We start from the raw sequence: 26,134 nt of genomic DNA on the forward strand, positions 1-26,134 counted from the left end.
CAGATCAAACCCATATCACCAGTACGACGTAGTACAGGGCAGATCAAACCCATATCACCAGTGTGGCGTAATACAGGGCAGATCAAAACCATATCACCAGTATGGCGTAGTACAGGGTAGATCAAACCCCATACCACCAGTGTGGCGTTGTACAGGGTAGATCAAACCCCATATCACCAGTGTGGCGTAGTACAGGGTAGATCAAACCCCATGTCACCACAGTGTGGCGTAATACAGGGCAGATCAAACCCATTATCACCATATTGTAGCGTATCACAGGGCAGATCAAACCCATATCACCAGTGTGGCGTAGTACAGGGCAGATCAAACCCATATCACCAGTGTGGCGTAGTACAGGGCAGATCAAACCCATATCACCAGTGAGGCGTAGTACAGGGCAGATCAAACCCATATCACCAGTGTGGCGTAGTACAAGGCAGATCAAACCCATATCACCATTGTGGCATAGTACAGCACAAATGAAACCCATATCACCAGTGTGGCGTAGTACAGGGCAGATCAAACCCCATATCACCAGTGTGGGTTAATACAGAACAGTTCAAACCCATATCACAAGTGTGGCGTAGTACATGGCAGATCAAACCCCATATCACCAGTGTGGGTTAGTACAGGTCAGATCAAACCCCATATCACCAATGTGGCGTAGTACGGGGCAGATAAAACCCATATCATCAGTGCGACGTAATACAGGGCAGATTAAACCCCATACCACCACAGTGTGGCGTAATACATAGCAGATCAAACCCAATATCACCACAGTGTGGCGTAATACAGGGCAGATTAAACCCTATATCACCACAGTGTGACGTAATACATAGCAGATCAAACCTAATATCACCACAGCGTGGCGGAATACAGGGCAGATCAAACCCAATATCACCACAGTGTGGCGTAATACAGGGCACATCAAACCCAATATCACCACAGTGTGGCGTAGTACAGGGCAGATCAAACCCCATATCACCACAGTTTGGTGTAATACAGGGCAGATCAAACCCAATATCACCACAGTGTGGCGTAGTACAGGGCAGATCAAACCCCATATCACCACAGTGTGGCGTAACACATGGCAGATCAAACCCAATATCACCAGTGTGGCGTAGTACAGGGCTGATTAAACCCATATCACCAGTGTGGCGTAGTACCGGGCAGATCAAACCATATCGCCAGTGTGACGTAGTACAGGGAAGATCAAATCCATATCACCACAGTATGACGTAATACAGGGCAGATCAAACCCCCATATCAACAGTGTGGGGTAGTACAAGGCAGATCAAACCCATATCACCGGTGTGGCGTAGTACAGGGCAGATCAAACCCAAATCACCAGTGTGGCGTAATACAGGGCAGATCAAACTCATATCACCAGTACGGCGTAGTACAGGGCAGATCAAACCCATATCACCAGTGTGGCGTAATACAGGGCAGATCAAAACCATATCACCAGTGTGGCGGAGTACAGGTAGATCAAACCCCATGTCACCACAGTGTGGCGTAACACAGGGCAGATCAAACCCATTATCACCATATTGTAGCGTATCACAGGGCAGATCAAACCCATATCACCAGTGTGGCGTAGTACAGGGCAGATCAAACCCATATCACCAGTGTGGCGTAGTACAGGGCAGATCAAACCCATATCACCAGTGTGGCGTAGTGCAAGGCAGATCAAACCCATATCACCATTGTGGCATAGTACAGCACAAATGAAACCCATATCATCAGTGTGGCGTAGTACAGGGCAGATCAAACCCCATATCACCAGTGTGGGGTAATACAAAACAGATCAAACCCATATCACAAGTGTGGCGTAGTACATGGCAGATCAAACCCCATATCACCAGTGTGGGGTAGTACAGGTCAGACCAAACCCCATATCACCAATGTGGCGTAGTACGGGGCAGATAAAACCCATATCATCAGTGCGGCGTATTACAGGGCAGATTAAACCCCAGATCATCACAGTGTGGCGTAATACCTGGCAGTTCAACTCCATATCACCACAGTGTGGCGTAGTACAGGGCAGGTGAAACCCCATATCACCACAGTGTGGCGTAATACAGGGCAGGTCAAACCCCATATCACCAGTGTGGCGTAGTACAGGGCAGATCAAATCCATTTCACCAGTGTTGCATAGTACAGGGCAGATCAAACCCATATCACCAGTGCGGCGTAGTACAGGGCAGATCAAACCCATATCAGCTGTGTGGCGGAGTACAAGGAAGATGAAACCCGTATCACCAGTGTAGCGTAGTACAGGGTAGATCAAACCCATATCACCAGTGTGGGGTAATACAGAACAGATCAAACCCATATCACAAGTGTGGCATAGTACATGGCAGATCAAACCCCATATCACCAGTGTGGGGTAGTACAGGTCAGATCAAACCCCATATCACCAATGTGGCGTAGTACGGGGCAGATCAAACCCCATATCACCAATGTGGCGTAGTACGGGGCAGATAAAACCAATATCACCACAGTGTGGCGTAGTACAGGGCAGATCAAACCCATATCACCAGTGTGGCGTAGTGCAGGGCAGATCAAACCCCATATCACCAGTGTGGCGTAGTGCAGGTCAGATCAAACCCATATCACCAGTGAGGCGTAGTACAGGGTAGAGGAAACCCAATATCACCACAGTGTGGCGTAGTACAGGGTAGATCAAACCCAATATCACCACAGTGTGGCGTAGTACGGGGTAGATCAAACGCTATATCACCACAGTGTGGCGTAATACAGGGCAGATCAAACCCAATATCACCATAGTGTAGCGTATTACAGGGCAGATAAAACCCATATCACCAGTGTGGCGTTGTACAGGGCAGGTCAAACCCATATGATCAGTATGGCATAGTACAGGGCAGATCAAACCCATATCACCAGTGTGGCGTAGTACAGGGCAGATCAAACCCATATCGCCAGTATGGCGTAGTACACGGCAGATTAAACCCATATCGCCAGTGTGGCGTAGTACAGGGCAGATCAAACCCATATCACCAGTGTGGCGTAGTACAGGGCAGATCAAACCCATATCGCCAGTGTGGCGTAGTACAAGGCAGATCAAACCCAATATCACCACAGTTTGGCGTAGTACAGGGTAGATCAAACCCCATATCACCACAGTGTGGCGTAGTTTAGGGCAGGTCAAACCCCATATCACCAGTGTGGCGTAGTACAGGGCAGATCAAACCATATCACCAGTGTGGGGTAGTACAGATCAGATCAAACCCCATATCACCAGTGTGGGGTAGTACAGGTCAGATCAAACCCCATATCACCAGTGTGGCGTTGTACAGGGCTACTAATTACTAATTTATTATTTGTCTGAGATTATTATCACCGTTTTTCGTCGCCGGAGAGATTCACGTTCCAAATGTTGGTTCCCGGTCACCTCTAATAAACAACCTAACAGCTTTGTTTAATTGATGATATAACCAAATAATCATGGTAGATTGGTTTCGAGCGCCTCTCACTCGGAAACGCAAGGGCGATAGGACTCGATTTTCATAGACGCAGTCGTTTAGAACGGACGGTTTTTTTTTCGAGTTCGTTGTTGTTTTGGATGAAAGGTAGAAAAGCTCCATGGTGAATGTAGAACATGTTCAAGCATAAAATTAGTAGAAATATTGTTCATGTCGCTGTACGTCAAAACACACTCTCGAACCACTAAGCAAATAGGTGGAATTACCAGTTACATCACTTATGAAAATTGATGATTCGATTGCTGACCGAGATAGCTGTATTTAGTGTTCATTTCTAGGCAATTGTGATTCTCTATTTCTATGAGTAATATCATATCGCTGGTATGGACGGCGGCGGTGATTCTGTGGCATAAATAAAAATTTCAATCACGTGACATCAAGGGATTAAAACATTGCATTAACAAATTTATATTCCACCACAGTACTGAATCAAGGCCACATAGCTTTACCGTATTACAAAAGACGCCCTAGGTATTTGACATATCATAATATGGATGCATTCAACGCGGAAAAATTACTGCGTGATAAAACATGTATATACACAAAATACATGAATCCTATGATATGCAATATTGAAATATCGCCACAGCGCTGTTTTCTTACAATTGTTTTTGTCTTGTTTCAAAATACTTTACATTCCCAGTTAGACTGTCGACAGTCGGTCGTACCTAATATTAATCTGTTATTATTAATAAATATTGTGTATAAATGTAATAGGCGTGAATAAATTGCGAACGCCAGGACTGTCACATTATAATCCCGTATCCGTAATTAGTTAACTGCAGTGCATACCACTTCAGATGGTAATTGTTTTAAACAAAGAACTAGTTAGGGGTGACAGGGGTTAGGTTGAGGACATGTCGCCCAGCTGTACTGTTATTATGCAAATTTCGTTGTTTCTGTTCTCTCGTGGTGAGCAATAAAGGCAAATTCAAGTTAGTCTCACCCAGAATACAGTCCTGGAAGGTTGTTATTAGGTAACCTCCTCAGGGACGGATCTAGGATTCTGGAATGGGGGGGGGGCGATAAGTTGGCCAAAGGCCAATTTCGTGAGAACCGATGGCGCAAAGCCCTGTTAGTTGTTAAAAATAGGGCCCCGCCCCCTCTAAATCCGCCCATGCTCTTGTCGGGGTCTTGTGATGAGCCAAGTTCTGCTTTATGTATGGGGCGCTAGGGAAGTGGCTATATCTCTAGTATAAGCCTGGGCCAGCTTTGGATCCAATGTGTTCAGATTTTCTGGCAGGAACTGTACAAGAAAGACGGTAGCTTTAACAAGCTATTGTGGGTATTTAGGGCCAGCACGTCGGAGATGTCTTGTCGTGTACGTACAACTCAACTGCTGTCCAACCTGGGAATCGTCACAAAGGGACTCAATGCAGACTCATTGTAAGTAGAATTTCGTTGTAGATTTTGTTAAGTTCAATTATGAGGATTATTTCCGTAAAATTTCGATATTATATTGTTTCAAAGAATTACATGCTACTTGTTAGTTTCAAGCCTAAATAGTAAGCTCGATCTATTTATTGTGATGTTATTTTTCATAGTGACATCTTGAATTTTATCAAGCAGTTAGTGTCACATTATTGGAAGATACGTGTGGTCTCACTTGGAGCTACGTGCTTCATTACCGGAAGAAGCGTGTTGTCTCAACGGAACTACGTGTTACATAACCGGACGATACACTTGGAACTACGTGCTACATTACTGGAAGTTACGTTATATTATTGAAAGCTATGCGTGGTATTACTCAAAGCTACACATTACATTATATGGAACTTTGTGTAATATACATAAATGTGTTATTTAAGGAAACTATATTGTACATTCCAGTATCTTTCTATTCAAAGGCTAAATCAATTCTGAAATCACTTTCTGCAATTTTCTCTGCAATTTACGTTTGAGCTAGCAGCCTAATATTTCACTAATAGGCAGAAAGTCCTAAATTTGTAAACAGATTGTATTTAATCCCATTTTCTTCTCGATTAATTAAAGTTATTCTTTCAATGTTATTTAACCAAGTTGTGGTCTTACTGATTGATGGATGGATTGCTCACTAGGCAACATAGTCAAAATTGTTCGTATCTCGTATACATGACAGGGACAGAAAATATTGAGTGCCCTTGCGCACGACCGACTCTGGGGACTAAAGTCCCTTGCGTAAAATGTTTCGCATTTCCCATCAAACTCCTTCGAATGTCTAGTAAACACAATTACATTGGCTCGAGAACTGTCAACAGTCTAATTTCTAGTATTTGTCAAGGAGTGGGCGGGGGAGGTGTTATAGTATGACCTACATGTTCCTTTGCATAATGTAACTTATCATTACAGTCAAATAAGCAATATTTCCTCTGTTCATATTTCAACAATAATAATTTTCATTTTTTTTTAATTTACTCTTATTTAAATGGCCAATCTTATCAAATCTGCAGTATTCTATGTGACGAATGTATTTACGCTCTTAATGTGGGCGAGTTTTTGAATTCTCGTCGTGAATATATTAGTCACATAAATGGTACTAGTATATTGTCACACGTATAAACAGATTAATTTGATTTCGAATTGTTGCGTCACCATGTGATGTGTATGGATACAAAGAATGCCTGACAATGGATAACAAAGAAATTTGCAACAGACGTTCGACCTTGGAGCACTTTGATGTCTGCTATACAATTTACCTCTGTGTTGCGACCCTATCTAACCTGACCATATCCACAACCAAGCTATAATTTTCTCGGAATTTGTTTCGAAATTACGCTAATGTTATTCAGTTTGACGCCGTAGCGAGCCCACCAATGGCGGGCGTTTTTGTGTAGAATCAACCCCAGCAATCAACACAACTAATGCGATTGCAACCTAGGTTGTCAAATACAACAAAGACTCGTGGTGGGTCGTAATTTATACAGACATTAAGCAAACTTGGCAAAAACTAAACAGAAAATCAGCGACATTTCTACCATACTAGTAAACATGATACTAGCACAAAACACCAGTCACGTGAATACTTCCTAATAGATTTTACCACAAAGCCTAATACAAGATAAAAGGAAAGGCTGGTAGCGTGACAAATCTGCCGTCAGTGTAATTGTCAATCAGCCATTGCCAGCCGGAAAAGGAGTTGCCAATTCAATAAAATTCTAAATAAAAGGTCGGCTAATCCAAACAAATACATTATTCTGGATTTGCTATTCATGAAAGTACACTGAGAAATGTAACAGTTGTACAAGTGGAATATGTCGGTAATACGTGCATTCAGTTAGCAATATAAACTGCATAAAATAATGTTGTGGTTCAAAGTCTATATTATAGTAACGATCACATGCAGTATATGGACCTGCCATTGTAACATTTGTGTGTAAGGCCCGGTATCTACGGAGCTGTTTTGTCCTCTGGAAAGCTCTTATTGCACTGGGTATTTTCATCCTACCATATTAAGAAACGCGAATTCCAAATATGGAACGATTACGAGCGTAAGCGTCCTGTAATTATATAAAAAAAAACATGGCTTCCACCAGGGTTTGACGGGACCCACACAAGAAGTTCGCTAAATCTGTTTTAACGTTTGTGGACTTCGTCATGTCCTTGATGTGTTCCTGGAAGAAAAAAATGTAAAATAGTAAGGTTATTACGAGAATACTACAAAGTATGCACTCATACGGAGAATATAGCAAATAATCGTTTTTTTTCTGTAATTTCCTTGTGTAATCAGTAATTATGAAAATTATTGATGAATGCATAGGGAATTCATTTCGTTATGATTTATTCTTAATACATTTCCTGAATTATCTTGTCAAAATCAGTTTTTTCAGGGTTTTTTCCCAAAAAAACGAAAGAATTTCACAATGTCGAAAACGGAAAGTCTTTATCGTAGTGTTTATTATCACTTGATGTCACAATTGATACGTATTTAATACTCTTTAATAATAACAGTAAATAAAAATGATTTTTTTTCATTTCATAGCAGTGAAATAATAATTCAATAAATGGATGTATGTATATTTAATCACGTAATTATAAAATGTAGTAGTGTCCATGCCTGTCAACAAAATCTAAATATAAAGTAAATGGTAGAACATATACTGACTGAAATAAAACATAGGTGTCGTAGCTACAACCTATGCCAATGTTGATGTAATGCAAATGTACTATGCTTTAATAGCATTTTGTATTTTTAATGCAATGATTGCAATTGCAAGTGAGAACATGAACATATAGTGAACATGATATATGTCTAAAAAACTATTACAGATTAAACTATCAATATTGTTTATTTCATATTTGATGATACTCAGGTGATATCTGTGGTGTGTCATGTGGGCACCAATGATTTAGGCAATCATAATTGTGAATACATAATAGTCAGCACTGGAAAAAGATTTCCCAAAGCAAGAATAGGAACATCAGCAATTCTACCAAGAGGAGGAAATGATGGTATCAATAATGATATCAAGCACATAAATGATGAAGTGAAAGATTACTGTCACAAAGGAGACAGTGTATTCATAGTCCATCATAAACTATCACTCAGCAAACATTTATTTGCTGATGATGGGATTCATATCAATACTGATGGTGTCAAACTATTAGTAGCAGATATGAAAAGGTCGATGAGGGGAAAGGATACCAAAAACAGATCACACTATCAACACAGAGACAGACATCCAGCTAGTCAGTCAGCTAATCTACAGAGGTAACAACATACACCATTATGTAAGAAACGAAAATACCACAAGAAAATATCAACCTGCAAACAGACAGCAAGAGACGAACCAGCAGCCGCCAGTGTATAACAGTATACTCAATGACTCTAGACGGAGCAATGATGGCCAGTTAGCACATAAATTAATTGACTTTTTAAAGAGTTTTATATAATTGTGTAGAATGAGCTAATAAATGCCAATTACAAGTAGAGCTAAGCCAAATCTAAACACATAATGTGCATAACAAGCAATATTGCTAAAACTACAGAGAATGCATTGTCATTTATGACATGGAACATTCAAGGTATTAAACAAAAAATCCATTATAGTGATTTTTAGAACACTATTAATCCCTATGATTTTAGACTCAGTAGATGACTTTTCTTTAGCAGAGTTTAGTTATATACGTAGTGATAGAAATAGAAGTAAATTAGCAAGACGAAATTGAGGTGGTGTAGCACTGTTTTTCAAACATAAATATAAACATTGTATAAATAAGTTAAAAACAACAATGAATGTTGTGATCAGGGTTAAGTTTATATTTGTGTTGCGTATTTACAACCAGAAAACTAGTCTATATTCAGAGAAAAAAACTAATAATACTTTCGAAGAATTGGAGAAAGAAATAATTCATCATTCACTAAATGGAGATGTGATTATAATGGGAGATTTCTATGAGGTTGATCATTTCAAGAAAAGACTAAATAGAGATGACAATATCAATTCATATGGTAAGAAATTGATTGACCTTTGTTTATCAACTGACTTGAAAATAGTCAATGGAAGAAAAATTGGTGACTTGTATGGAAATTTCACCTGCCATTCTTATAATGGTTCTAGTCTTGTTGACTACATATTGGTACAAACAAGACTCTTTGTAAAAATCCATTTTTTAAAGTGCATTCAATATCCTAGTTTTCAGCTCATTGTCCGCTAACATTTTCAATTAGTTTACAAAACAAAATTGAAAATGATAGCATAAATAAAGATTTGAATCAATTCCATATGAAATATTTGTGGGAGTCATCCTCAACTGAAAAGTATCAGGAAGCCATACAGAGTGCAGCAATGAGGTCCAAAATAACACAGTATTTACAACTGAGTTATGATACAGATAACGCTGTGAAAGGGTTGATTGATATTATATATAATGCTGCTGATATGTCCCTTAAAACTTGCTCAAATAGGTTAGTTAGTCATAAGCAAAGACCAAAGAAAATAACAAATGAAAAATGGTTTGATAAATCTTATTATATAATGAAAAAAGAATTTCAGGGAATGAGTAAGTTGTTAGTTTAACACCCAAGGGACCCATATGTTAGAGCTCGGTTTTTTCAGCTAAAAAAGGCGTATAGAAAATTAATTAAATTTAAAAGAAGATCATATAAGAAAGCACTTCTAACTGAGTTTAACCAGAGTGAAAAGAAAGATCCTGCACAATTTTGGAAAACAATAACAGAATTAAAGACCAGTAGTTTATTACCAACTAACAATAAGTATTAGTGTAGATGCATGGATCAAACATTTCTCAAATCTGAATAAGGAGTGTGAAAATGACTCATCATTGGATGCAGATATAAGGAATCTAGAAAATATAGACATTAATGTAAAGTTAAATAAAGAAATTATATCAGTTGAAATTACAAAGGCAATTAGACAGCTGAAAAAGAAAAAATAACCAGGCAAAGATAAATATTAAATGAAATGATTATCTATGGACACAGGTAAATACAGGTAAATTTCCAGATAGTTGACGAAGTAGCATAATCAAACCAATCTACAAGTCAGGTGATAAGAATAATCCAAGTAATTATAGATAAATAGCACTGTCAAGTTGTTTGTCAAAACTATTTACATCTGTGATTAATAGTAGACTTCATATACATGTTGAGTAAAATAACATTTTAAATCCATGTCAGGCTGGGTTCAGGCCAGGTTATAGAACAACAGATAACATTTTCATTCTTAAAACAATAATTGATAAATATATAAATAATAAGAGCTATACCAATCAAACAAACCAAACAAATGGTAAATTAAACAAAGTATTTGTTGGATTTGTGGATTTTAGAAAAGCTTTCGATAGCCTATGGCGTAAAGGGTTCCATTACAAATTATTAAAAAATAAAATTAATGGGAAAAATATATAATGTAATTAAAAACATGTATAATGATGTTAAGTATAGCATAAAATTAAACAATGGATTAACAAATGATTTCAAATCACTCAGAGGGGTGAGACAGGGATGTAAGATCAGCCCAATGCTTTTTAACTTATTCTTAAATGATTTGCCAAGTGACTTAGATGAGTCATGTAAACCTGTTAAGCTAAATGATATATCAGTTGGTAGTTTATTATATGCAGATGACCTTGTGTTCATATCTGAAACAGATTCAGGTTTACAAAACTGTTTCTATAAATTATCTCAATACTGCAGTAAGTGGAACCTTAAGGTAAACACTACAAAAACAAAAATAATGGTATTCAATAAAAGTGGAAAATTATTGAACCATAAATTTATCATTCATTACAAAAATGAAGAATTAGATATAGTTAGAAATTATAAATATTTAGGCATAGAATTTAAATCTAGTGGAAATTTTGATTTAGCAAAAGAAAAATTATATAAAAAGGCATTGAAAACTGTTTTCTATATTAAGAAATTCATTGCTACAGCAACTAATATAAGTATACCAACTTGGATAAACATGTTTGACCATGTAATTCGACCCATTCTGACTTATGGATGTGAGATTTGGGGTTTAGAAAAACACACAGATAGAAGTTACCCAGAAATGCTCAACCTTAAAATGTCTAAAATGTTACTACAAGTTAATCAGACGTCAACAAACTTAGTGGTGCGTAGTGAACTGGGCAGGCAACCAATATCAGTCTTTATAAATAAAATGATGATTAGATATTGGCATGATATTTTCAATACCAAAAAACACATCATAATAAATGATGCAATTACATGCAATACTAATAATCAGCTAAAATGGGCAAAATCAGTGCAGGAAATAATAGGAAGTGAAATAAATGAATTTTGGAGTAGAGGTAAAAAAATATACAACAATAAGTAGCCAAAGAGAACAAAATTATAATGAATTATGGAAAAAACAAATAACCTCAAAAAAATCATCATCGATGAAAATAATAAATTAAGAACTTATTGTAAATTCAAAAATGAATTCAAAATGGAACAGTATTTAACACAAATTAAAGACCCCCACTATAGAAAACGTATCTGTAAATTCAGGAAAAGTGACTATGGACTAATGATAGAAGGGTAGAAGGATAGAAGGGTAGGCATGTTGGACCCCAAATAAAGTTTGAAGAAAGGGTATGCAAAAAAGAGTGATACGGATGCAGTGGAGAATGAATTCCATTTCCTGATCGATTGTCCAAGTCATAAAAAAGCAAGATGTAAGCTGTTTGGAAAAATTGCTTATATACATCCATATTTTAATTTGATGAAACCAGATGACAAGTTCATATACATTATGAGCAATGTAGATAAGGAACTTGCGAACTATATTAGAGAATGTGGTGCATTTTAAATATATATATCAATATTTCATAATTTTAAATATGTATTTATTTAAACTACATATTTATTTCTTCCTTTTTTTATTTTTATTATTAGTTCAGCACTTGACTGTATGTTCTCTTCAAACAGAATGATGTCAATAAATTATTATTATTTATTATTATTATTATTATTATTATTATTATTATTATTATTATTATTATAACATGAGCTTTTGTTTCTCCCGATTAAACATTATGTGAGTGCATTCTGGTAATTTTCTTGAACAATTTCAATCCATCCCCAAATATCATATCATATCATATGCATAGGGTAGATTTTAAAGCCGAAAATAATACTATTAATGTTATAATACAATAAAATATATCGATCGTAATAGAACAAATACACTCATCATGTAAGTCATAGTCATTGTAGTAAAATAAATATTGGAAAACACAAGATCAAGTAAGTCTGATATTTTCACACGAATACCATTATCACGATGTCCACCCTTCATCAATTTAAGCGCGACTTTCCGCCGCACCCATATGAAGGGGATAATCTATCATGCATTTCTATAGACATCACAAAATAAACTAGGGTTCTTGAATTGACATAATGTCACAAATGTCATAGAATTTATTATCTATTATATTATATCTATTAACTATCACCAACACAGAGGGTGATTTTATAACTTTATAAATTTATGAGTTACTTACTGTATATTCAATATATGATGTACTGTATAATCTTAATTATCAGTATTGTTTACACATTAAAATATGCGTGAAATAATAAACATCAACAAATTATGGGATTTAAATATATAAATTATTGATGTCACCGATATAACAGAACTCATTTATAATGAATATTCAAGCAAACGGCTGTTACCACAATTTGCATCGACAAAAACATTATTATTATTTTTTTGACAAAAACCAAACGGCTGTTACCACAAATTTTGTTTCACAATCTTATGTAAGTTAATCTTTCGTTTATGCAACATTCATTGATACAATAAAAAGGTGAATAGCTTATGCTGGGCATGTTAATCTTGAGGAAAGTCAATGAAATATGCATTATTCATAAATTATAAATATCCGCGATTTAGGTTATATTCACCATTTCACGCAATACATACTCTGCATAACAGGTAATGTGTTTCAGTTTTATTTTTATATCAGTAAGATGAAAACGTATATATGTTCTACATTCCTACAGATATCTTCTATGTGGCTTTGATCAGAATTTCACGTTTTCCATGTACAAATAGGTACTGATACCGCGCAGGGAAAATCAACGTTGTCGTCCTTTCTGACTGGCATTTTAATCATAATTGGTCAAAATTAGTTTCTTTTGTTTTTTGGTGATGTGACAAATATCATTTTTATTCACAATTTATGTGTTACAAATCAAATGAAAACTCTTTGCATGTACAAAACAGATTTGATTTGGTAATAATATAATATTATATCATTTATATGTCAAAAGAAACAACTTTACATTATGAAGATTGCAAATGTAAAATCAGATTTACGACATTTTAACGACACATTTACATTAAATTGTTTTTATTCTTACCCAAATATTGACCAGAATACGTTTTTCTCGTGATCTGGTTCCATGGTATCAGAAAGTATAAGTTACCATATGACTGACTACCTGTAACCATGAACTGTGAGTCGGATATCATCTAGTGAATTTTCTAGATGTGCATGACATAAATGCACCACACCAATGTTTGTACCAGAACATCTTTGCAGAGTGGAAACAAGCTGCATCAATTCCTTGCATTTTCTTTACAATTGGTTGGTTTGTAATTCTATGCGAACATTCCCAGCCTGACTTCATTCACAGACGATTAATTTGTCTGACTATAGACTGAAAAGACATATTGCTTCTAGTGTTGAAATCATCTTCAAAGGTACTGCCAAAGCCAAAGATGGAGAGAGTAACTTTCAGATTTGTTCAGTGGATTCAGTGATATCCTGGCAACGCCTTGCTTATTACGGGTCGAATTTGCTTGTGCAGAAATATGAGCATACCTTCTTGGGTTATCGCTTGTTATCGCTTTTTTTCAAGGACTATATCTACATTTATCTTTTGTTGTTTTGGTATGACAAAGGAAAATAACTTTGATATCAGTGTATGTTGCGCGATCAACGACATTAAGTTCGGATGTTCTGACACTATGGTAAGATAGGCTAGTATCTTACTCCACATGTTAGATATTCACAAACAGATGTGTTCGTGATATTGCTAGGTTGTTGTATTTTGTTTATAAATGTATTATTTGTATTTAATGATAGTTTCTGCAATTGTACCTTTGGTATTAGTATTTCAGAGAATCGTGACTTTTGTCATGAATTTATATTCATGTGTCTAGATACCTGATTTGATAGCTGGTTTCCAGTGAAGTGCTGGTTGATATCATTCGACACATGCCCATAACCTGTCATCATTTAGGCTTATACACTCGAGTCAGTGATTGGAACTAATTACGGATATAAATGTCGCCACGGAATGTTAATTTAATACTGTTGGCGCCCACGGGTATAAACTAACGACATAGATGTAGAAGTAACTTTCCAATACAGAGAGAAATTAATCAAATATGTTAAGACGTGTTAAATACTTGTGTGGAATGTGTGGAGGGCACGCCTCAAGATCTTGAACTTCTATGTAAGGGGCGATGGTTTGAGAAAGGCGAATAAAGTAGTCTCGGTCACTCTACACGAGGCACGAAGACTAGAGGTTGACACAATTCCATCTCTGTGTTGGTCTTTGATTGATCAAAAGGGCTGTGGACGTATCGATCCCCAGTTACATGACGTAGCGCTAAGCCGTTATACTTCCAGCAACAGATAATTTCAATAATATAATTGCAATATGTATGAATATACGGTGGGCGGGAGTCAGCCACCATTCGCCATCCCAAAAATAGTTTCGACCACACACATATTTATTTGTACATCTTATCGATTGACTATTTGCAGTTATATACATATATTTAGATTTAATTATTAATTCTAAATATATTTACTAATATAATAGCGTGTTTTTATGCATATACATGTGGGTTTTACCCATACGCTCATTTTTATTTATTTACCAATATCCTTACAAGTACGGCGTTTTTACATTCTTCTAATAATAACTCTTTGCGTAGTTGCAAGCATGGTGTTTATTAATTTTTATTTGAAATAAAATCCAGTCACATGTATCAACAACTGATACGATTAAAAAATGCAATGTCAATGTTATATTATACATACAAGCAATTATACATACATGGTGCGTTTGTCGCTGCAAATCATTAAAAATATTTATTTTTAAAAATCAATATAAGCTAACAGACTGCAAATTAAATGAGTAAACTAGTATATTTGTCGAAATACAAGAGAGTGAATAAACTTTTCTGAACTGATCATCTCGCCAAATTATTTCAAATACACTGTACTTCTGACGTACGAGTTATTCGCAAATGAATATAAATAGGCTTTACTTGCAATGTACAAGTTATTAGTATAAATAATTCAAATATAAATATATAGAACTGAAATAATTCAATCAACAAGATATATAACATGTGTGTGTCCAAAACTTTGAGATATACGTTACAACTTAGCCCTCTGTCGTCGATGCACCAACATCAGAACATTTGTTTTCAATGAACAATGCACATTATTTACGAGAATCCACTAAACTGTGGAAAAAATTCCGGAAATTGATCACAGGGATGATTTTTCGCATGACATCGGGCTTCAAAATAGCAATTACAAGTATGTAATGTTAATGTGAAAAATTCTTTACACAGTTACAAAAAATAAGATCTGTGTACGAATTACGGAAGAATAAAATAGCTGATTATGTTTTACACTTTTTCCATGTCTACGAAATTACGTTTTTCAGTACATAAGAAATAAACATTTCAAACACAAGAGCGTTATAAAGCATTCAGTTTTCGTGTTTGTGGCCGGATACGAATTGAATGTGGTATCACAGCCAGTAAAACGTTCGGAGAAGAAAGTGATCACGGCAATACCAACGCCAATCCAAAGATGATAAAAAGTGTGTAATTACCGAATGTAGTCCCAAACTAACAGATTAAAAATATGAATCTTGTGAGGGCGCTATCACAATCAATGACACAATCCTTGAAATCAATGAAAACTAACAAGACGCCCTGGAATGATTGAATGAATTTTGCACTATTTTTGGAAATCTATTTGACTTATTGTTGTAAATGCTCTAAATTCTTCATATCTAAACTCACTAAATGTTGTATAATAGTCATTGCGCTATACCTCTGTAACTATCAAACAAAAAGCGAAGACGGGTGTCAAACTCAGATTTGGCGTTCAATAACATACTGTAGACTAAATGGCTAACAAAGCGAATTGAGAATAATTTAAGTGCTCTCATCCATGAATCGCAGACTACCTTTATTTAAACAAAATAGGCAAATTGAGAACGGTTTCCTTTTAAATAGTTGAATATTGGACTGTATTTCTATGGTAACTTGGGTTTACCCGGTGCACAAGTGAGCTGTAAGTTCTCCCGCCCAGAATGGTTAAATTGTTCATATCTAATTTGTTGGGTTTAAACGTTTTACTCCAATCAACTAAGCTTCGTTTTGAATGGCTGAGTGACAACAAGTTATTACACAGTTCAAGGAGGGATTAGTTGAATTGACTTTTTCTCTACTTTTTCAGAATACATTTTAGTGAAAAGTCGGACTATATTTCTACAGAACAAGGAAAATGAAGACATTTTCTCGTATCGCTGTCATGTTAGTATGCTGCATACTATGCGTGTATGAGTACGTGTCGTTGTCAAGCAACCAATCACGGAATAAGAAAGGTAATATAAATAACCTTAATTGATGCATATATATTGAATTCCACTCAGTCATTTGCCGTGAACAAAACGTTGATACAATACGAACACAGCATAACACAGTCGCACGCTCGACAATATTTCCATAAAACAAATATTATGATATCATTATTTTAGGGATAAATCAAAAGTGGTTATTGAAACATTCCAAAAAACGATTTTGAAATGATTGACTTCACCTAACCCATTTGGATTACTCAATGTCATCTATTATAATACTACCTGATACATTAAAGTCACATGGTGTTAAGATATGTCAAGCATTTTTTTTTTATAATTAGTTCTAGCCGCTCCAAATTCATTACGATTCGTCTTACTCACTTTGGCAGAAAAAGATGCAAAACTTTCCGTCACTGAAGATGTCATTCTTAGTATGCTACAATATCTTACATATTTGTCAAGTCTTTGAAGATTTATTTTTCAATTAAATGTGGCTAGCTAATTATTCCTTGATTCGTACCGAGATTCTTCCATAAATTTGTTCAATAAAAATGGTTCAAGCAGCCCAAATTTGTCAATACAGTGATGTACTTATCAAAATTATGAAGAGAATAAAATGTCGACATAGACAGATTATTTTGCTCTGTACTTATATGGGCCTTAACAACATATCATTATTTATATATTCGACTGTGCAGTACAGCGCAGTGCATTGCATTGTACACCGCATTTGACATTGTCAGTCATAAATTGTCCATACGACTTTCGTTCACAGATGTACAGTTTTCAAAATCCAGGATGGTTGCAGGAACATTCACTTTGTTTGTGGGATAATGCCACCACGTGCGCTAGAAAAAATGTATATCAACTATACTAATACTTTCATAGTCTAAAGGATATATTGGAATAAATAATACACATAAATCACAATTCCTAAAATTCGTTTAGGATAGAAATATACAAAAGATCAATTATTGTCAACCATGTAGATGTTAGTGTATTAAAATAATATTCCCATTCAATATCAATGGTCAAATAGAAATAAAATTAAAAATGTCCCAAACTATTGGGGCTGTGCTGAAAAAAGTGTATTATTTTGTATAATGGGATAGAACTGGAATTGTTTTATTAATAAATAATCTTATAAACGCATTTCAGATTTGTTACTGAAGATCAGACACTTTCCACTGAGTACGTTATCCCAAATTCAAGAACACGAATATACAGAGAGAGTGCACATGCGCAGTCATCGCGACAATGATTCTTACATACAAGTATCGACCACAAAACCAGGAGCCTGTGAACCATATAAATATTTCATATTTGTTAAAACTGCAAAAACTGGTGGAAGTACTATAGCATCCCTACTTTACAGATATGGTATCAATACTGGCCTTGTAGCGGCAATTCCAGACCCGCCTGCTAAATTTATGTTACGAGTCACGAGTTCTGAAGTGCAAGCCACACAATATTCATGTAGTGAAACTGGATTCCCGGGATACAATTACATTGCAAGTCATTTGCATCGTTATAATTTCAATTCTCTCAAGAACTTTTTACCAAGAGCAAAGTTCATAACAATTCTTCGTTCACCAGTTGATACATTTGTTTCTAGATTTTATTTCTCAAATGTTTATAAAATGTTAGGCTTACAGCATAAAGTCAATCCTCTTCAAACATTTCTTACCGACAGTGCTTACCGAGATATTAAAGAAAAGGTGATTGTGCCCCGAGTGCCAACATGGTTTAGTTTGACGCATGATCATAGAATATCTGAAGTAAGTAAAGAGTTTGATTTGGTTATGATAACAGAGTATATGGACGAATCTCTCATTTTACTGAAAAAGATGATGTGTTGGACATTTGATGATATAATATATCATAGCAAGAAGGTATCTGGTGTGAAACGACCATCTCTATCAAACGAAATGAGAGAACTAATTGAAGAAGGATTGCACCTTGATATTGAATGGTATGACCATTTTAACAAGACACTATGGGATAAAATAAAGAATTATGATGGTGACTTCAACGCAGATCTATCACTATTTCGTTTGAAGCTATCTGAGAGTGAGGAAAGGTGTAGAAAAAACAGAAAAGACGACGAGGATTATTGTAAATTTCTTTCACGGGATGTTGGACAGCTGAAGAAAAAGCTTGCAAAACAGCAGTATGAAAGGTTTTGTGGAAAACAATTCACAAGAGCAATGCTTGGCAACAAGACGTACAAGGGAAAGACTTTCCGTAAACGTTGGGAGTGACAATTCACATTCATAGCAAGTATAGAAAGCTAGATGGATAGTATTAAAATAATGTTACAACAGGAATTAACCTTATGATGTACATAAGCAGTATAAACAAAACTGCCAGATTTCTCGCCATGTCCGTATTAAGCTGCATACACAATACGCGGAAATCATGAAAGTCCTATACAAAACAATTAGAATAATTGTTCATAGAAATCATAATTGAAATGAAAATAAAATTAATAATATTCATTAATATGCTAATTACAAATATTATGTCGGTTAAAGTGGCATTTGTTACATAAAATAACATATAAATAAACCTAAAGGAAATGACTAGGCACAGTCAGCCTTCGATGTAAACAGTATGAAGAAAATGTGCTACAATATACATGTGCAGTTGAGAAATGAAACAAATGGACGAAGCGTATGCAAGTAAATAATTTTGAATTGCTGAATCTTAACTTCATAATTTGCATTATCAAACTACATTCATTCATTTTCAACAGAAAATACATATATAGCACATTGTTACTTTTCAGTTACAAAATTGCTTTGATCATCTCACATCGTCTAATCATATGTTTCAACATATCAGACCAATGTTATTGCCGATATTAGAAGATGAAGTGGTGGCATCAAAATGTGTTATACTAAATGCTGCTGAACAAAACAGATCGTAAAACTGTTAACCTTGTAATCGCAGCTGACAATGAATGTAATATCGAGATGTTTTGTGCATTTTTGAGCGTTTATACTTGGCTATACACAATGAATTTTGCGGATTTATTTATTATTTTGTATTTCATTATTTAATCTTCATCGAGTCCATTTGGTGGTGAGCGTCTTGTGATCAGTGATATTTGCAAATATAATTGTTTACAATTACGTAGATTTCTTATAACTGGCCATTCCATAACCAATCATAACGATGTATTTTTCTTATCTACTCAACTTTATTGGGTGCTCAATTATTATTAGTAGTATTAATAGGATACTGGTATAAAGCAACCCATCACGATTCATGCCATTACGCGCACGCTAAAATAGAGGCTTTTCTGAAATGTGTTAGTGCGTCTGCGTTCCTGACGATAATCCTCCTCTGCCCACAACTGTAAATATTGGAAGCACTTTCATGTTTTTCAACACACTGTTGTAATTAAAAACATGTGTATTACATAATAAAACACTTGTATTTTCTATCAAAACAGTAGTGTTTTAGTATTTTTAGAAAAGTGTTTTAGGGAGTTATTAAAACACTTTTAAACATATATAAATACACTTTCTCAAAATAAAACACTTAGTGTTTTACGATGACATAAATGTGTCATTTAAATGTTTATTAATAGAACAATTATGGGTTAATACATCCAACTTTATGCAAGCAGTATTCCCAAACTTGAGTGAAAAGTCTGGGGACTCGTGAATAAGCATTATGGTATATATGCCAACTAGACAATCACCGAAAGCGACGTATGTAATTCAATGCATAATGAGATGAGATGTCATTACCTACAGTAAATAATGTTATGTCAAGCACCAACCTATATGGTCTTACCAACTTAATTACAGCTAGAAATCGAGACACGAGGTGAATTAAGTCCCTCGTGGCCTAACGGATTTTATTAATTCGCATTTGGTGAACGGTAGTTGTAGTTCTAATCATATCTGAGCATTCTCACATGTGATTTAAATATATGATTTTTCTCGAAAAATGTTCAATTTGAAACACTTCAGAAAGAAAAACGCTTTTTCAACCTGAAACATCAGACTATAAATGTTTCGCAAGTGTTAATTTGTGATCATGAGAGTAAAACACTAAATCAAATTGTTTTAAAGAACCACACATGTAATGTTCAAGGTAAAACACTCGACTATGCATAAGTGTGTATGTATACTACATGTACACAATTTCATCAGGGTAACTAAAACACTTTTCTTACATATTGATTTATCATAAAGCACTTCCTAAAACAAACACACGTGTAATGTTTCAAGGTAAAACACTTGTATATTCATGTTGTATAAGTGTTTATGTATACAACATGTACACAATTTCATCAGTGTAGCTAAAACACTTTTCTTACAGATTGTTTTATCTTGAAGCAATTCCTAAAACAAACACACGTGTAATATTTCAAGGTAAAACACTCGGCTGTGCATGTTGTATAAGTGTTTATGTATACAACATGTACACAATTTCATAACTAAAGCACTTATCTTTGAAACTGTTTTATTTTGAGGCACTTCAGAAAACAAAAACACATGCAATGTTTCAACCTAAAACATCCGATTATATACAGGACACTTTAGTATGCCGTCTACGGTATGCATCTATAATGTATACAGTACATATTATCGACTGTATGCGGCTTAGTCTTTTCCACGAAACGAAACGAAACAAAACGAAACCCTAACTCTAACCCGCATTTTTGTTTCATTGGCCTAATAATATGAGAAAATTTCACACTGTGAAACACGAAATGAATAGCGCCATCGATATTCAACAATTCCAAAATAGCTGTCACGTCATATCAGCACAAATGAAACGAGCATGAATCGAGCTGCAAAGTAAGCGGAAAAGAGGTGGAAAATAAAATATTCTTGACAAATGTATTTCTGTTACGTTGTTTGAACTCGTTCAAAATTGAAGGTGAGGGTTAGGGTTAGGTTTCGTTTCGTTTCGTTTCGTGAAAAAGACTAAGCCACTGTATGCAGCATATTTATTGTTAAAAATACTCACACACGTCATATTTGTCAGCAAGTCATACTGTGCATGTAACGATAAATTTGCCGAATTTAGTATTTTGAAAGTGTGCATACCATTACCTGCCAACAGTTTAATAACCGATGGAATTAAACATGCACGGTGTTGTTATCAATGCTCCAGTTTAGAAGCTAGATGACGTTGCGCTAAACAGGCATTAATTCCCTGTGATCTAATCATTAGATTCAATTTTCTCTTAAAATCTGAAAAGTATAATATTATCAAAATGCAGTGAGTAATGTTTAAATAATTATCAGCATTGTTTCAAGCAATACGATATTTGAATCAATAAATCAGTTATCCCGCACATGAAGAAATGAATGGAGGCCGCTGCAAATATCAATGTAGTACACAACTGTCGATGCATGCTCTATCAATTACACTTTATCATCATGCCTTCAGGTTTGTTTAGAATAACTTCCGGTTCTCTTCTTTTCTCAGAAAATCAAAAGTATCGTCATTCAGTTCAAGTTGTTATTGCTTCTTCAAAGACTATGCCACCTGTCCACACACTCCCTATAGTATAATTCAATCTGAATGAGCGTGCGCACGACACAAGTTACGATAACTTGAACACGTAACATACATTAATGTCAGCCGTCGTTTACGAAAGCTCTCTCAAAATATTTGCAAAGAAGTAGCAAACTTATTTATTGTTCAATATTTGTTTTCATATTGTATTTATTGTATTATTTAAATTTCTAAATAACAATTGAATGGTTATGTATTATTAGAGGATTAGAGAAGCTCGTTTAAATTAGGCTCAAATTTACACAGGTGCGCGGTTATCACCATATTGGGATTCAACACAGAGGCTCCGCCAATAGAATGAGAACTGTAATAAAATTAAATCTAATGATTAGATCACAGGAGATAATTGCCTGACATAAACACGTATAAAACATGTATAGTCGAGTGTGTTCCCTTGAAACATTACATGTGTATTTGTTTTAGAAAGTGCTCCATGATAAAACAATTTAACAATTTGGAAGAAAAGTGTTTTAGTGTTTTACTCATGAACACAAATGTGTATTATACATTAACACTGTGCAAAACATTTATAGTCTGGTGTTTCGAGTTGAACATCGTTGGTAATTTTGCTTTCGAAAGTGTTTCAAATTGAACATTTTTCGAGAAAAATGTTTAAATCACATGTGAGAATGCTCAGATGTGATTGGAACTACAACTACCGTTCACTAAATGCGAATTAATATAATCCGTTAGGCCACGAGGTACTTAATTCACCACGTTCTCGATTTATAGTTGTACTTAGGTTGGTACGATAACATAGATTGGAGCGTAACATCAAATAATTTTCTAGAAGTAATGTCATAACCCATCTCATCATGCGTTGAATTACGTCACTTTCAGTGATTGTCTAGTTGGCATATATACCACAATGTTTACTCACGAGTCCTCAGACTTTTCACTCAATTATACAGTAAACACTTTAATTACACTGTTATGTCACATAGTGTTTTATTTCGAAAAAGTGTATTTCTGTGCGTTTACAATGTCCTTAATTGTCATCAAAATGTGCTTTAATAACTCCCTAAAACACTTTTCTAAAAATACTAAAACACTACTGTTTTTATAGAAAATGCAAGTGTTTTATTATATAATACACATGTTTTCATCACAACAGTGTGTTTTCAATTAAAACGGTGTGTTTTAATGAAAAACACGAAAGTGCTTCCAAGATTTGCAGCGCAGTATTGGTTTACAATATAGTATTTAAAATCTGGTTATCTTCTCCTAATTCATTGGTCGTTCGTGTAGCATGATTGTTAGTGTACGTCATAGTCTGGTGTGGTGACCCATGCACTTGGTTGCAATGCAATCGACATATAGTTCATAGATACCCATTTCAATAACGTGACATCAAAAGATTAAAACATTGCAAAAACAAATTTAAATTCCACCACAGTACTGAATCCAGGCCACATAGCTGTACCGTACTACAAAGGACACTCTAGGTATTTTGGCATATCATAATACAGCTCAAATATCATTAAATATGCAAGTTAAATTGAATGGATTCACGCGGAAAAAAGACTGCGTGTAAGAAAAATGTATATATACACAATATACATGATTCCTATCATATGCAATATTGAAATATCGCAACAGCGCTGTTTTCTCACAAGTTTTTCTTGTGTTTTTTCAAAGTACATTTCTAGTATTTGTCTTGGGGCGGCGGGGGGGGGGTGTTATGACCTACATGGCTAATACACGGGGTACAAACCTCAGAATGCCATTTATGACGGTGCGTGTGTCTCTTTGCATAATGTAACTTATCAATACAGGCAAATAAGCAATATTGCCTCTGTTCATATTTTAACAATAATAATTTTCATCTGTTTTTTAAAATCTACTCAAATCTTATCAAATCTGCGGTATTCTATGTGACGAATGTATTTACGCTCTTAGTGTGGCAAGATAAGGACAAGTTTTTTTTAATTCTCGTCGTGAATATATTATAGTCACATAAATGGTACGAGTATATTGTCACACGGATAAACAGATTATTTTGGTTTCGAATTGTTGCGTCATCATTTAATGTGTATGGATACCGACAGTTGATACAAAAACATTTGTAACAGACGTTCGACCTTGGAGCACTTTGATGTCTGCTATACGTTTAACCTCTCTGTGTTGCGACCCTATCTAACCTGACCATATCCAGAACTAAGCTATAGTTTTTCTCGGAATTTGGTTCGAAATTACGCTAATGTTTTTCAATTTGACGCCGTAGCGAGCCTACCAATGGAAGGCGTTTTTGTATAGAATCAACTCCGGCAATTAACACAACCAATGCGATTGCAACGTAGGTTGTCAAATACAATAAAGACGACTCGTGGTGGGTCGTAATTTACACAGGCACTAAGCAAACTTGGCGAAAACTAAACAGAGAACCAGCGACATTTCTATCATATTAGTAAACATGATACTAGTACAAAACACCAGTCACGTGAATACTTCCTAATAGGTTTTACTACAAGCCCTGATATGAGATAAAAGGAAAGGCTGGTACCGTGACAAATCTCCCGTCATTGTAATTATCATGCATCTATTGTCAGTCGGAAAAGGATTTGCCAATTCCCCCAAACCTGTGCAATTCAATTCAATAATATTCGAAGGTCGGCTAATTCAAACAAATAAATTATTCTGGATTTGGTATTCATGAAAGTACACTGGAAAATGCACATGTGCATGTAATTATCATGCATCCATTGTCAGTCGGAAAAAGATTTGCCAATTCCCCCAAACCTGTGCAATTCAATTCAATAAGATTCGAAGGTCGGCTAATTCAAACAAATAAATTATTCTGGATTTGGTATTCATGAAAGTACACTAGAAAATGTATGTGCACTTATTTATATAAGTACAAGTGCTGTAACAGTTGCACAAGCAAGTGGAATATGACTGTAATACGTGCATTCAGTTAGCAATATAAACTGCATAAAATAATGTTGTGATTTAAAGTCTATAACGATCACATGAAGTCCATGGACCTGCTATTGTAACATTTTTGTTTAAGGGAGATGAAAATCAAACCAGCGGTTTCTGGCCCGGTATCCACGGAGCTGTTCTGTCCTCTGGAAAGCTCTTATTGCACTGGGTATTTTCATACTACCATATTAAGAAACGCGAATTCTAAATATGGTACTATTACGAGCGTAAGCGTCCTGTAATTATAAAAAAAACATGGCTGCCATCACAGTTTGACCGGACCCACACAAGAAGTTTTGGATGTCGGCATGTCCTTGATGTGTTACTGGGAGGAAAAGATGTAAAATAGTAAGGTTATTACGAGAATACTACAAAGTATGCACTCATACAGAGAATATAGCAAATAATCGTTTTTCTATAATTTCTTTGTGTAATCAGTAATTATGAAAATTATTGATGAATGCATAGGGAATTCATTTCGTTATGACTTATTCTTAATACATTTTCTGAATTATCTTGTCAAAATCAGTTTTTTCGGTTTTTTCCATTTCATAGCAGTGAAATAATAATTCGATAAATGGATGTATGTATATTTAATCACGTAATTATAAAATGTAGTAGTGTCCATGCCAGTCAACGAAATCTAAATATAAAGTAAATGGTAGAACATATACTGACTGAAATAAAACATAGCTGTCGTAGCTACAACCTATGCCAATGTTGATGTAACGTAAATGTATTATGCTTTAATAGAATTTTGTATTTTTAATGCAATGATTGCAATTGCAAGTGAGAACATGAACATACAGTGAACATGATATATGTATAAAAAAACTATTACAGACTACACTATCAATATTGTTTATTTAATATAACATGAGCTTTCGTTTCTCCTGATTAAAACATTATGTGAGTGCATTCTGGTAATTTTCTTAAACAATTTCAAGACATCCCAAAATATCATATCGTATCATATGCATAGGGTAGTTTTTAAAGCCGAAAATAATACTATTAATATTATAATACAATAAAATATATCGATCGTAATAGAACAAATACACTCATCATGTAAGTCATAGTCATTGTA

At 35.1% G+C, this 26,134-nt stretch overlaps 2 protein-coding genes and 1 long non-coding RNA gene across 3 annotated transcripts in view; 2 read left to right on the top strand and 1 right to left on the bottom strand.

Annotated features, from left to right (window-relative positions):
• LOC100366335 (beta-1,3-galactosyltransferase 1-like) overlaps window positions 1-26,134 on the bottom strand; it is a 414,782-nt gene that overhangs the window by 36,827 nt on the left and 351,821 nt on the right. The window lies entirely within an intron of this gene.
• Window positions 4,638-5,515, top strand: LOC144362322 (uncharacterized). The gene is made up of 2 exons (XR_013422565.2): window positions 4,638-4,892; window positions 5,051-5,515. It is a non-coding gene; the product is annotated as an uncharacterized LOC144362322 (long non-coding RNA).
• LOC146745911 (galactosylceramide sulfotransferase-like) lies at window positions 17,810-19,083 on the top strand. The gene has a single exon (XM_085499643.1). The coding sequence runs from the start codon at window positions 17,820-17,822 to the stop codon at window positions 18,840-18,842; it is 1,023 nt and encodes a 340-aa protein (XP_085355769.1). The 5' UTR covers window positions 17,810-17,819; the 3' UTR covers window positions 18,843-19,083.

Source organism: Saccoglossus kowalevskii, chromosome 5 (genome assembly GCF_978046115.1).
Source record: "Saccoglossus kowalevskii chromosome 5, keSacKowa6.1, whole genome shotgun sequence".
Taxonomy (NCBI): Eukaryota; Metazoa; Hemichordata; class Enteropneusta; family Harrimaniidae; genus Saccoglossus; species Saccoglossus kowalevskii.

Excerpts from the sequence above, each read along its gene's own strand:
- LOC146745911 (XM_085499643.1), top strand. The coding sequence starts at position 17,820 with ATGCGCAGTCATCGCGACAATGATTCTTACATACAAGTATCGACCACA.